General features: G+C 39.4%; 1 protein-coding gene across 1 annotated transcript in view; it reads left to right on the top strand.

Annotated features, from left to right (window-relative positions):
- CHRNB3 (cholinergic receptor nicotinic beta 3 subunit) overlaps positions 1 to 13,410 on the top strand; it is a 31,863-nt gene extending 18,453 nt beyond the window's left edge. Inside the window, exons 4-6 of the mRNA XM_070742326.1 lie at positions 8,362 to 8,471; positions 11,052 to 11,922; positions 13,276 to 13,410. Of these exons, the coding sequence (XP_070598427.1) occupies positions 8,362 to 8,471; positions 11,052 to 11,922; positions 13,276 to 13,410 (1,116 nt within the window). The remainder of the gene's footprint in view (positions 1 to 8,361; positions 8,472 to 11,051; positions 11,923 to 13,275) is intronic.
- Positions 13,411 to 13,616: the final 206 nt, after the last annotated feature.

Below are 13,616 nucleotides of genomic sequence, written 5' to 3'. Positions count from 1 at the left end.
ATAAATTCACCCTTGCAATACCTGCTTCTTCTCTCTGGATAGTTGTTCTTGACAGTGATAGTGCTAAACAGAAATAAACCTTTGGTGATTGTCAACGTTCGGCCAGAGCAAAAAGTGGACGGAGTAACCCAATTCCTTCCTCCCTCCCTCCCTTCTTTCTTCCTTCTTTCCTTCCCTCCCTCCTTTCTTCCTTTCTTCCTTCCTTCCCTCCTTCCTTCCCTTCTTCCTTCCTTCCCCCCTCCCTCCCTCCCTTCTTCCTTTCTTCCTTTCTTCCTTCCTTCCCTCCTTCCTTCTCTTCTTCCTTCCTTCCTTCCTTCCCCCCTCCCTCCCTTCTTCCTTTCTTCCTTTCTTCCTTCCCTCCTTCCTTCCCTCCTTCCTCCCCTCCCTCCTCCCCTCCTCCCTCCCTCCTTCCTTCCTCCTTCCTTCCTTCCTCCTTCCTTCCCTCCTTCCTTCCCTCCTTCCTCCCCTCCCTCCTTCCTCCCCCCCTCCCTCCCTCCTTCCTTCCTTTCTTCTTTCCCTCCTTCCTTCCCTTCCTCCCTTCTTCCTTCCCTCCTTCCTTCCTCCTCCCCTCCCTCCCTCCTTCCTTCCTTTCTTCTTTCCCTCCTTCCTTCCCTTCCTCCCTTCTTCCTTCCTCCCCTCCCTCCTTCCTCCTCCCCTCCCTCCCTCCCTCCTTCCTTCCTTTCTTCTTCCCTTCCTTCCCTTCCTCCCTTCTTCCTTCCTTCCTTCCCTCCTTCCTTCCTTCTGTCCTTCCTTCCATTCCTCCTTTCTTCCCTCCTTCCCCCTCCCTCCTTCCCTCCTTCCTTCCTTCCGTCCTTCCTTCCATTCCTCCTTCCTTCCCCCCTCCTTCCCCCCTCCCTCCCTTCTTCCTTCCTTCCGTCCTTCCTTCCATTCCTCCTTCCTTCTCCCCCTCCCTGGTAAGTGACAAGTAACCTTTCCTACAGATTTGCACTGATTAATCACAAAAAGCATTAGAAACAAGCATGAAATAAACCAATATGACTCTAAAGACTCAAGTTGCACAACCCAGTATTTGATAAAAATATGAATGACCTTGCTTAAGTCATAGAGGAAAAGATAAACGGTTTTAGAGAAGCCAGCAAGTAATGAGGAAAATTAAATCTGCATCATTTACTTCAGTATATAATTGATTATTAATATCAGGTGCACATAAGCTTCAAAGAGGGTGAATAATTTCTCAGCACATTACACCACTTGATTAGAGAAAATAGGATGAAATAAGCGAGTTAATGCACTAAGCATTGCAGAGACCTGATGGTCGCTTAAAACAACGCCACCTGGAAGCAGCCTTTTGTGCAGTGAAGGAGTGATGCTTACTATTTCATCATTCCAAATTTTCCCATGGTGGCCCATCTCAACAGATGACTTGGCCAAAAATTAAGCAGTGGGAGAAACAGCAGTATATGTTAGCTACCTTGGGACGTAGTCCAATCCTGTGCATATTTAGTTTGAAGTATCTCTCTTTGCTCCTTGGGAAGCCTGGAACATCCCCATTATTTTCTATGGAATGCATCCAAGAGAGCTGTGAACATTTAGCATCCAACACCAAAATAACATTATGTAGGTCAGAAGTGCATAGCTTCTAATTGGCTAGAGGACCAGATGGTGTTTTGCAAGGCAAGTAAAGAGTCCTCCACCCTTCAAAGTAAACCCTTTTAAATTTCATTGTATAATCTATTCTCTTTCTCTCTTTTTTTTGTTGCTGTTTAGTTGATTATGCTATTTGTGTTGTAATATAGCACCATTTAAAAAAACCCACCTTTTAGCACCGATGGGAGAAAAACAGATTGCACACGGGGAGAGTGTGAGCAGTAAAGTAATATATTGAGAGATGCATTTTGAAGGTCGGGGGAAGGTTACAGGAGAAAAGTAGAACGGGAAGACAGAGGAGTCATTGAGCAGCTTTCCCCAACTTTACTGGGTTGGAGGTCCAGAGTAGGGAAGTGGGGGGAGAGGGGATGCTTTTGTGAGAGGGAAAGGCATTCTTAGAAACATAGAAACATAGAAGACTGATGGCAGAAAAAGACCTCATGATCCATCTAGTCTGCCCTTTACTATTTTCTGTGTTTTATCTTAGGATGGATATATGTTTATCCCAGGCATGTTTAAATTCAGTTACTGTGGATTTATCAACCACATCTGCTGGAAGTTTGTTCCAAGGATCTACTACTCTTTCAGTAAAATAATATTTTCTCATGTTGCTTTTGATCTTTCCCCCAACTAACTTCAGATTGTGTCCCCTTGTTCTTGCGTTCATTTTCCTATTAAAAACACTTCCCTCCTGGACCTTATTTAACCCTTTGACATATTTAAATGTTTCGATCATGTCCCCCCTTTTCCTTCTGTCCTCCAGACTATACAGATTGAGTTCATTAAGTCTTTCCTGATACGTTTTATGGTTAAGACCTTCCACCATTATTGTAGCCCGTCTTTGGACCCGTTCAATTTTGTCAATATCTTTTTGTAGGTGAGGTCTCCAGAACTGAACACAGTATTCCAAATGTGGTCTCGCCAGCACTCTATATAGCGGGATCATAATCTCCCTCTTCCTGCTTGTTATACCTCTAACTATGCAGCCAAGCATCCTACTTGCTTTCCCTACCGTCTGACTGCACTGTTCACCCATTTTGATACTGTCAGGAATCACTACCCCTAAATCCTTCTCTTCTGAAGTTTTTGCTAACACAGAACTGCCAATACAATACTCAGATTGAGGATTCCTTTTTTACATTTGGAAACATTAAACTGAAGTTTCCATTGCTTTGACCATTTATCTAGTAAAGCTAAATCATTTACCATATTACAGACACCTCCAGGAATATCAACCCTATTGCACACTTTAGAGTCATCGGCAAATAGGCAAACCTTCCCTACCAAACCTTCCCCTTCTTCCACAGCTTCATTTGTGTGAGGGCGGGCCTGCCACTTATGTAACTGGAGCTGCACACACATGAGTTCACTGGCCTCACACACAGCCCGGTTTCAAATTGTCCACCTTCTGACAGTGGGCTATGGCCAGTGGAGGGCTACCAAAATTTTTACTACCACACTATGGCATGGCTTATGCAATTTATTTCAACATCTTTCAGTTCAAATTGGGTGCTCTGGAGTGGAGCTCCATTTTCGCTACCCCACTGCGTTCCCTCCTTCTGGGCAGTAGGAAAAAGTCCTGAGGAAGTAGGTTGAGAAGAATTATAGCTGATGGGGTATTAGGGGTGATATACAGGGAAAGAAGTGCAGCCCAGATAAGAACATAAGAAGAGCCATGCTGAATCGGGCCAAAGCCCATCAAGTCCAGCATTCTGTGTCACACAGTGGTCCACCAGTTGTCCAAGGGGATCTTGAGCAGAAAGGGAAGGCAAAACCCTCCCTTTCCCTTGACCCTCACCAAATGGTACCCAAGGGAATCCTGCTTGCCTCAAGCAACATAGAGGCGGCACTTGAACATCTATTTCAATAACCACCAATACACTTGGAACCCATGAATCTGTCTACTCCTGCCTTGAAGCTATTAAGGCTGACAGCTGTTTCGACCTCTTCTGGAAGTGAATTCCATAAACCAATGACCCTCTGGGTGAAGAAATATTTCTCTTTATTTGTCCTCACTTTCTTCCCTATGAGCTTTAGGAAGTGCCCCCTCATCCCAGTATTGTGTGATAGAGAAAATAAATTTTCTCTATCCACCTTTTCTATCCCATGCATAATTTTATACACTTCAATCAAGTCACCCCTTAAATGCTGTCTTTCAGGGCTGAAGAGACCAAGGCATTGCAACATGGTTTCATAAGGGAGATGTTCCATTCCCTTGATCATTCTTGTTGCCCTTCTTTTTGCACCGTTTCCAGTTCCATTATATCCTTCTTGAGGCGCGGTGACCAGAACTGTACACAACTGTATGAAATGTGGTCTCACTATCGATTTGTACAGAGGCAATGCAACACTTGCCGACCTATTTTTGATTCCCTTCCTAATCATGCCAAGGATGGAATTTGCTTTTTTTTACTGCTGCTGCGCACTGGGTTGACATCTTCATTGAGCTGTCCATTGAGATAGTATGAAGGGGAAGTACAACCAGGGTTGTTACGACCCAGGAGCAAAAGGGAACTATGAAGAAGATGAGAGGCCATGAAAAAAACCCACAGGCCACATTTTTTCCTCTGATGTATGGCATGCAAATGGATGAAGTATAAATGATGGAAAGAGGCAAGTTATTAAAAAAAAAGTGAAATGTAACATACGTAGTGGGAGAGTTTGGAAAAATTCCATCTGGTCTAAATTCTCCGTCTAAATTCTCTGCAAGGAGAAGCTTTCAGTGCTAATATTGATTTTAGTCTGCACTCTCATTCTTTTGGCTTTTGCATTACCAGCAAGGCAATAAAAAACCCCACCTCTTTATAAATAATAAATAAAAGTGGAGAGATTTTTTTTATCATTATTACTGTAAGAATGACTCCGTTCTGAGATGTAGCAGTTACGCAGTGCAGTTACGCAGTCAACAGAAGTAGGACGAGGCAAAGGGGTGGGGAGGGAAAAGATGAGGGCTTTTTCAATATCTTATGTCTGTAAAAAAATCAGCACAGGAGGTTTTACATGGCAAGCTCAAGTAATTTTAAGAAGCTAAATAGAAGAGACCAGGGTTTCATTTGTTAAAGTGGCAATCCTGATATGTTATGTTGACTTACGTATTTTCTACCCACCCATCCCCTGCCCCCAAAATTATTTAGAACTTTCTTCCCCTTGGTGAAGTGTTATGTTGTATAGTTTGTGAAGACTGCTAAGACTGATGCGGTTACATTTTCAAAGGTCACAATTGTGTTGCCTCAATATTTCCCTAGGCTACTCCTTGCATTCCCATTAAAAACAAAAAAAACCAGCCATCAGGTATACAGCTGTATGTTGTTTTGACCCACAGCAACTCTGGCATTATTTTTTTTATATAGTCTTGTGACTACATTACTTCAGACTGAAACAATTTGGTGGCGGGCCAACATGGCTGTATCCCAGCCAGAAATGTTGAGGTAAAGGTGGGAAAGAGAGAACTATTGCAATCTGCACGGGGAAATGATGGTTTGGTAGGTTTATCTCCTTTTAAAATTGAAAGTGTTCAAGTCTCCAAAGGGTTTTGTCATTCATATGTGTGCCTTTAAGCTCTTCACCAAGAACACTGAAAGAAACACACTACTTTAGCTGTTCCTAAGCTGATGGACAAAAATCATATTTTTATACATTATTTTGACATCATCATACATTTATAAAGGGTAGAATCCTAGGTCGTAACTGTGTTGAAGGCAGCAGTGCTATGTTGGCTCTAGTGAGAAAAGTCTGCTGTTCATGACTAAAATACACTGCTCAAAAAAATAAAGGGAACACTCAATACATCCTAGATATGAATGAATGAAATATTCTCATTGAATACTTCATTCTGTACAAAGTTGAATGTGCTGACAACAAAATGAAATTGATTGTCAATCAGTGTTGCTTCCTAGGTGGACAGTTTGATACACAGAAGTTTGATTTATTTGGAGTTACAGTGGTACCTCTACCTAAGAATGCCTCTACTTAAGAACTTTTCTAGATAAGAACCAGGTGTTCAAGATTTTTTTGCCTCTTCTTAAGAACCATTTTTTACTTAAGAACCCGAGCCTGGAAAAATTTCCCAGGAAATTTGAGAGCGGCACAAAGGCCCGCCCAGTTTCCTGCCATTATCTCTGGGTTTCTCTCTCTGGTGCAGTGTATGAGAGGCAGCCTTGCGCCAGGTATATGGGAGGCGCGTGCTCTTCCTCGACGCCTCAGAGTCCCCCCTTTTTTAAGCCTTAAATTTTTGGATTTTTTTGATCCCCCTCACCTCACCTTCTTCCTTTCGGCAGCGACTGAGCTCCTCCTCTTCTTCCTCCTCTTCCTCCCACCCAAAGTCCAAGTTTTTATTTCTTCCCTAATGGGTTTGCATACATTATTTGCTTTTACTTTGATTCCTATGGGAAAATTGCTTCTACTTACAAACTTTTCTACTTAAGAACCTGGTCACGGAACGAATTAAGTTCTTAAGTAGAGGTACCACTGTATATTCTGTTGTTTAAGTGTTCCCTTTATTTTTTTGAGCAGTATATATTACATGCAAACTCCAGACCAGAGTCTACGGAGAGGGGCGACATACAAATTTAATAAATAAATAAATAAATAAATAAATAAGTATGAAAGAGAAACCTGATTATGAAAAATATTAATCATTCCATTCATCAGTTGCTCAACAAGGACAACTGGACAATTATCTGGACAATGTACAGAATACAGGTTTAAAATTGCAATGTTTTTTTAATGCAACTGAGAAGGGACGCGTTGGCTCAGTGGCTATGACACTGAGCTTGTCAATCAGAAAGGTCATCAGTTCAGCGGTTCGAATCCCTAGCACTGGGTAATGGAGTGAGCTCCCTTTACTTGTCCCAGCTTCTGCCAACACAACAGGTTGAAACCATGTAAAGATGCAAGTAGAAAAATAGGGACCACTTGGGTGGGAAGATCAAGTGTTCCATATGTCTTCTGCATTTAGTCATGCCAGCCACATGATCATGGAGATGTCTTCAGACAGCACTGGCTCTTTGGCTTTGAAACGGAGATGAGCACCGCCCCCTAGAGTTGGGAACGACTAGCAACATGTGTGCGAGCGGAACCTTTACCTTTAATGCAACTGAAGCAATAGCAAGTTAAACAACTAGGAAATGAAAGCAAATTAGTTTAAAACATTGCATGAATGATATAATACTTATTGCCTGAGCTAGTGGCATGCAATTAACTGCAAATAAATAAACATAGTGGAAAGGAATACAGTGTTCCCTCACTACTTCGTGGTTCACCTTTCTGACTCGGTGCATCGTGGGTTTTTATAAAATATTAATGGAAAAAATATATAATAATTTAGTAATAATAATTTTTTAGATTTGTATGCCGGCCCTCTCCGAAGACTCGGGGCGGCTCACAACATACACATATCACGGATTTTTGCTACTACGTGGGTTTTCTGCAGAACTCAATCTGCAGAAAATATATATATTTGATGAATTTTTACACGAAAAAATCCCAAAAGTATAAAAATATATTTAAAATATTAATTCTAACAATAAAGGAATGTTATAAATCATAAAATATTATGAATTACAATAAATAGTGCATATTTACTCAGAAGCAGCATCGCCCGCCTGAGACGCTACTTGCTTACATGAAATTGTAAACAACACACAATTGGTTGACTGATGAAGAAGTGACCAACCAGAGAGTGCTGCTTTGTATCCCAGAGCCTGATTGGCTCAGTACAGTAGCACGCTGTTTACTTTTTGTATGTGCGCATCTCTGAGTCTGCTCCTATATTTGGCCATTTCACGTGAAGCCTTGTTTTATCGCGTAGGTTTAGGAATTCAAAACATTTTACAGTAAGTGTAAAGGTACAATACATGCACAGAACAGTGTGGGAATGGTTATTAAGGGAATGGGAAAGATTTATGTAGCGTAAAAGTGTGGGGGAGGGTTTATAAAGCCTTAAAATAGTGTATAAATACTTAAATAATTATAGTGTTCCTACTTTGCGGATTTTCGTTTACCGCCGGTGGTCCTGGAATGTAACACCCGCGATAAATGAGGGGACACTGTACTAAATTACAAACTTGATTAAATAATCATGGTAATCCCTAGGAGATCCTAATGTTTTAAAAACCTGGGAAAATCAAGTTGCATGGTAAGGACATTTGGCTTTCAGGAAGATATTCCAAGTCCATGGTACATTCTTGGAAAGGTCTAGAAGTTGAGTCATGTCAACTGAACTTTTCTTTTTGGTTTTGCTGTTTATCCAAGTAGCTTCTTCAGTTTTCAGAAACTTTCAGAAGTTAGTTGCTATGACTTGATTTTTGGACACCTCTAGCTGGATGACTGAAAATCCTTTTTGGTATTATTGGAAAGGGGTATTTCCACTTGTTTAAAGTCCAATTTGTTGAACAATCCTTTTTTTATTCAGCACACCAAGCCAAAACTAAGCACAATACATTATAGATGTTTATTAGGGACGAATCCTGACATTATGTCCATATGAAGAAGAAAATTTTACATTAAGCATTGATTCAGCAGGTTAGCAATTTCATATTGAGCCGAAAAATGACTATGATAATATAAGGTTGTCTAGCATTATATCATCATCCAGCATTTCAAAGAGTAAGAAATTATGGAAACTGTAGTTCAGCAATATCTGGAAAGACACTTAAATATTGATAAGATTCTCTAAAGTTATTCTCAGCTAGGAAAGATTACTTAATTGAGAAACTGAAATGGAAATCTGGTCATTTTTGCTATTTACTGCAGGAATGGATCGACCATAAATTGTGCTGGAATCCTGAAGATTATGGTGGGATCACTGCAATTCGGGTTCCATCTGAATCTCTCTGGCTCCCTGATATTGTTTTATTTGAAAAGTGAGTATAGAGATCTTAATGGGTCTGTTTTAAACAGATCTGAAGGACTAGCCAGTTAATATCTTGGCTGAAATTGACAAGAAGGATTTGCATAGCAACTCAAGTGCAAATCTGTGAAGTGTTTGTTATTGTTTTTTGTTATGGTTTTCTATGTTTTCCTGAATTTCTTTGACCTAATTGAAATTTACCTAAGCAAGTTTTTTCTCTCTTTTTTTAAAAAATATTTTATTTTTAAATGCACAATACAAAAACCTAAATCAAAAACAAATATAAACACATTCAAAGAAAGAGAAAAAAAAGAAAATACATAAAAGAAGAAAAACAAAAAGAATTTTAGCATTACAAAAATAAAATAAAATAACAATCGGAGAGATATTTGCTCTCTCCTTCCTTCCTTATTTTGTTTTATAAATTTACAATATAATAATATTCAAACTTGCGGATTACCATATTTATATTTTCGTGCTTTCCTAAAATAGTTATATTTCTTAGTATCAAACAAAATGTTTTTTCCTATCATTATTCATTTAAAATTATAGCAAAAACATATCATAACAAGGAAAACAACCAGCTTTAGAGGTATAAAAACAGTGATATCAAAAGAATAACAGAACTAACAAACAATTCTAGTCTGTAAATATTATGGCATGACTCAATTAAGGAAAAAAGGTCTTAATTTCAATTTTGGTAAAGTTTACTTTTGGTAAAGCAAGTTTTCTCAAAACACTATAGACAAGAGTCCACATGTTTCAGCCTCACTTCAAAAACATTCATTCAGTTCTTGCTGTATCAGTAATTTCTTGAAATATTTCAAAATACTTCCTAATTAATCTAAAGTATAACTTAAATTAAACAAAAGAAATGGATTAGACCACATATTTTGTCCACTGAAAAGGTCTTTTCAGATAACGTTGGATGCTGTAGACCAGAGGTGTCAAACTTGCAGCTTGTTGCTCAGGTGTGTCATGCATGGGCCACGACTACCACCAGTTAACGAAGGGAGAAAAAATTGAAATATGTCACGTAACACCAACACGTCATCATGAGACCAATTAGAGCACACAGAGTTGGCCTCCTCCAGGTCCCGTCAGCTAAACAGTGCAGGTTGGCGGGACCGCAGGAGAGGGCCTTCTCTGTTGCTGCCCCAACTTTATGGAATCAACCCCCTCCCAGGGTCCATATACCTCCCACCCTGCTGGCTTTTCGTAAGGCCACGAAGACCTGGCTATGCCGGCAGGCCTGGGGGCCCTAAATTAACCACTAGCTTGTCCATGTACATGAATTGGTATAAATGAGTAGTATGTGCGTTGTTTAAACTGTTTTAAAGTTTTAATTTGGATTTTAGAAATTGCTTGGTATTTTCCCCTTGACTTCTTTTTATTATTGTTATTGTTATTGTAGTTTTATACTGTTGTGAGCCGCCCTGAGTCCTTTGGGATTGGGCGGCATTGATGTCAAATTAAATAAATGAATAAATAAAATAAATAAATGAGTATGACACCTGGGATGTAGACCTTACAGTCCAAAGGCGAAGAAAGTGGTCCAAAGTCAGAGGGAAAGATCTGATCCCACAATATTCTTCTCAGGTGTCTTAGAGTCAGGTGGTCCTTTCTTGTCTGAGCCTAGAGCAATGAAGCTGATAAAGGAAAAATATAATAATAATAATAATAATAATAATAATAATAATAATAATAATAAATTTATTGTCATTGTCAAAAACAACGAATTGTCATTGGCAACGAAAGTCATGTGACACCCAGAGACCAGTCCCACCATACATAAAATCAGAATAGGTAAATTTAAAAATAGAATAAAAAATAGAATAAAAAACAGAATAAATGTCCCACCCACTACAAACTCCCCACCCTGAGCCACTCAATCATATATTCCATGGGCATATCAGGAACAGCTTGGATCTTCAGGAATTGAGGGGAAAATAGCGAATGTAATTTTTGTACTATTGAAGCAATCAAAACAACTTGAAAACAGTGCTTAAGATGTGAGTGTGGTGGCATTTAATAGAGCACGGCTAAGATAAAGGTTGTTTTTCATCTATAACTCCTTTCCTTCCTCATCCCACTTAGGATTGCTATCTACTAGAATTAATTGATTAAATATTATAGGCTTAATGTGAATTTAGTCTAAGAAAATCTGATTGTGGGACTTCTATCAGGCTAGTAAGTCAAAAATGTGTTCTTACAAAACTCATATTTATTTATTTATTTTATTTATTATTATAGTTGAAAGGGACCTTACAGGTCATCGAGTTCAACCCCCTGCCTGAGCAGGAAATCCTACATCACCCCAGCCAAATGGCAGTCCAATCTCAGCACAGTTTTTACCATGAGGAACAACTCTCCTAAATTTTTTAAAGTTTTATTGGTGAGGTCTGATTTGCAGTCAAGCAGTAACTTCCACAAATGTGAACTCACAAGAAATAGTATCTTTTAAAAACAAGAATAGGGAAGTGGGCTACCATTACAACTGCAATAGCAAATAAACCTGACCCAGGGGGGAAATTATTAGAAAAAGCAGCATGATATGTAATTTAAGAGCAGTTTTCTCCTCTATCCTCTCTAGTGCTGATGGGCGCTTTGAAGGTTCCTTGATGACAAAAGCAATAATCAAGTACAATGGGATAGTAGTGTGGAAACCTCCAGCCAGTTATAAAAGTTCCTGCACGATGGATGTGACCTTCTTCCCTTTCGACAGGCAGAATTGCTCCATGAAATTTGGATCGTGGACTTACGATGGCAACATGGTTGACCTGATCCTAGTAGACGAAAATGTGGATAGGACAGACTTTTTTGATAATGGGGAATGGGAAATCCTAAATGCCAAAGGAATGAAAGGAAACCGAAAAGACGGATTGTATTCCTACCCATTCATCACCTATTATTTTGTTTTAAGGCGCCTCCCACTGTTCTACACACTGTTCTTAATAATCCCATGCCTAGGACTCTCATTTTTAACAGTGCTCGTTTTTTACTTACCCTCGGACGAGGGAGAGAAACTATCCCTCTCGACCTCCGTTTTAGTTTCCCTCACAGTTTTTCTCCTGGTCATTGAAGAAATCATCCCCTCTTCCTCCAAAGTCATACCCTTGATTGGCGAGTACTTGTTGTTCATCATGATTTTTGTCACCCTTTCAATCATTGTGACCGTTTTTGTAATTAATGTGCACCATCGCTCCTCGGCTACTTACCACCCCATGGCTCCCTGGGTGAGAAGACTTTTCCTTCAGAAGCTGCCCAAGATGCTCTTCATGAAAGGACACGTAGATCGCTGTGCCTTCGCGGATCCGGAAGGAACTCAAAAACCAAAGCCGAGAAAGTATAAAAACAAACAGTTGAAAGAGGGAGAAAAGGTGGTGGTTGCATTCTTGGAAAAAGCTGCCGATTCCATTAAATATATCTCCAGTCATGTCAAAAAGGAGCATTTCATCAGGCAGGTAAGTTAGGAATCAAGAACGAGCGGATGTCACTTTTCCATTTATCTCATATCTCCCGATTCCCACACAGTGTTTTAGGCCTAAAGATACAGTATTCACCCATGCAGTAAGCTGCGTTGCTATTATCCTTCTCATCATCTCATCCTTCTCATCTTACAATTTTTCACCTTTCCTACTACTTAGAAACATAGAAGATTGACAGCAGGAAAAAAAACTCATGGTCCATCTAGTCTGCCCTTGTACTATTTCCTGTATTTTATCTTAGGATGGATATATGTTTATCCCAGGCCTGTTTAAATTCAGTTACTGTGGATTTACCTTTTTTTTTTTTTGAAAAAAATTATTTACAAATATAATACAAGGTACATAGGATACATAAAACATTACATCCAGTAAGAAAAATAAGAAACACAAAAAAAGAAGAAAAAAGAAACCTATATATTAAAATAAAGGCATGTACAGGATCAGTATCTATATTCTTCCGAAACTATGTAAATTTTCTTTAGATTCAGTAACAGTTTTTATCGGGAAAAAAACCCCAAGAGTTTGATTTTTTTAGACATTCAACTCATTTGGTAAATCATAACATTATCTTACTTGCTCTTTTTGTTTTCATCAGGGATATATATATATATATATATATATATAAATATTTTACATGTTCATATTGTAATTAGCAAGGATTTTTTCTTTTTTCTAGCAGTGGTAGAGTAAATTCCAACAATCATAAAATTGTGAGTCATCTTTACCTTCAATTTTTAGGGTCAGTTTAGACATTTCTGCACATTGAGTAATTTTTTCTAATACCAATTCGTCTTGGGGGATTTCTGCTTTTTTCCATTTGTGAACAAAAGCTAGTCTTGCTGCTCAGTGTCATAAAATCCCTAACTACACAATCGTACACATTCAACCCAGTTAATCATACAACAGAGGTAAGAAAACACAACGAAGGGGGGAGGTAGTCATCCCCACGCCTGGTGAATATCAGCATTTTACGGAAGGTGAGGAGGGTGGGGGCTGTTCGAATCTCTGAAGGGAGCTGATTCCAGAGGGCCGGGGCTGCCACAGAGAAGGCTCTTCCCCTGGGCCCCGCCAACCAACATTGTTTAATTGACGGGACCCAGAGAAGGCCAACTCTGTGGGACCTAATCGGCCGCCGGATTTAACAGATTCTCAAAAAGAAAAAATCCTAAAAAAAATAAAGATCATTCACATAATCTCTGTTTTCCGGACCTTGCATACTTTCAAGGTTGAGCATTGATGACTTAAATCCAAAGTATATTTTAAAGCATGACTTCACTTGTATAAAATGAGCATTGAACTCACAATTCTTATTTTCATCCCCTCTTCTAGGTCGTGCACGACTGGAAGTTTGTAGCTCAGGTTCTTGACCGGATCTTCCTGTGGTTATTTTTGGTGGTGTCTGTGATCGGGTCTGTTCTTATATTTACTCCTGCTTTGGAGATGTGGTTGCATAGTGGCTTGTAGAAATAAAACCATCAATAATGTAAGAATCAACTGGAGGAAGAAAACAGTAGATCAAGATGCCTGCTTAGGGAACAGTCAGTGTGCACAGAATCAACGCCATTGAACCAAACTATGCTGGGCAAAATCAGATCAAGTTTTAGATCTAATCTTTTAGCTACCAAGTTCATGAAATGGGCATGGATTGCACAAATGACTACTTTCACCTA

This window comes from Erythrolamprus reginae, chromosome 2 (genome assembly GCF_031021105.1).
Source record: "Erythrolamprus reginae isolate rEryReg1 chromosome 2, rEryReg1.hap1, whole genome shotgun sequence".
NCBI lineage: Eukaryota > Metazoa > Chordata > Lepidosauria > Squamata > Dipsadidae > Erythrolamprus > Erythrolamprus reginae.
Note: the sequence above shows the minus strand (reverse complement) of the source record. Positions and strands in the feature narration are given on the sequence as shown.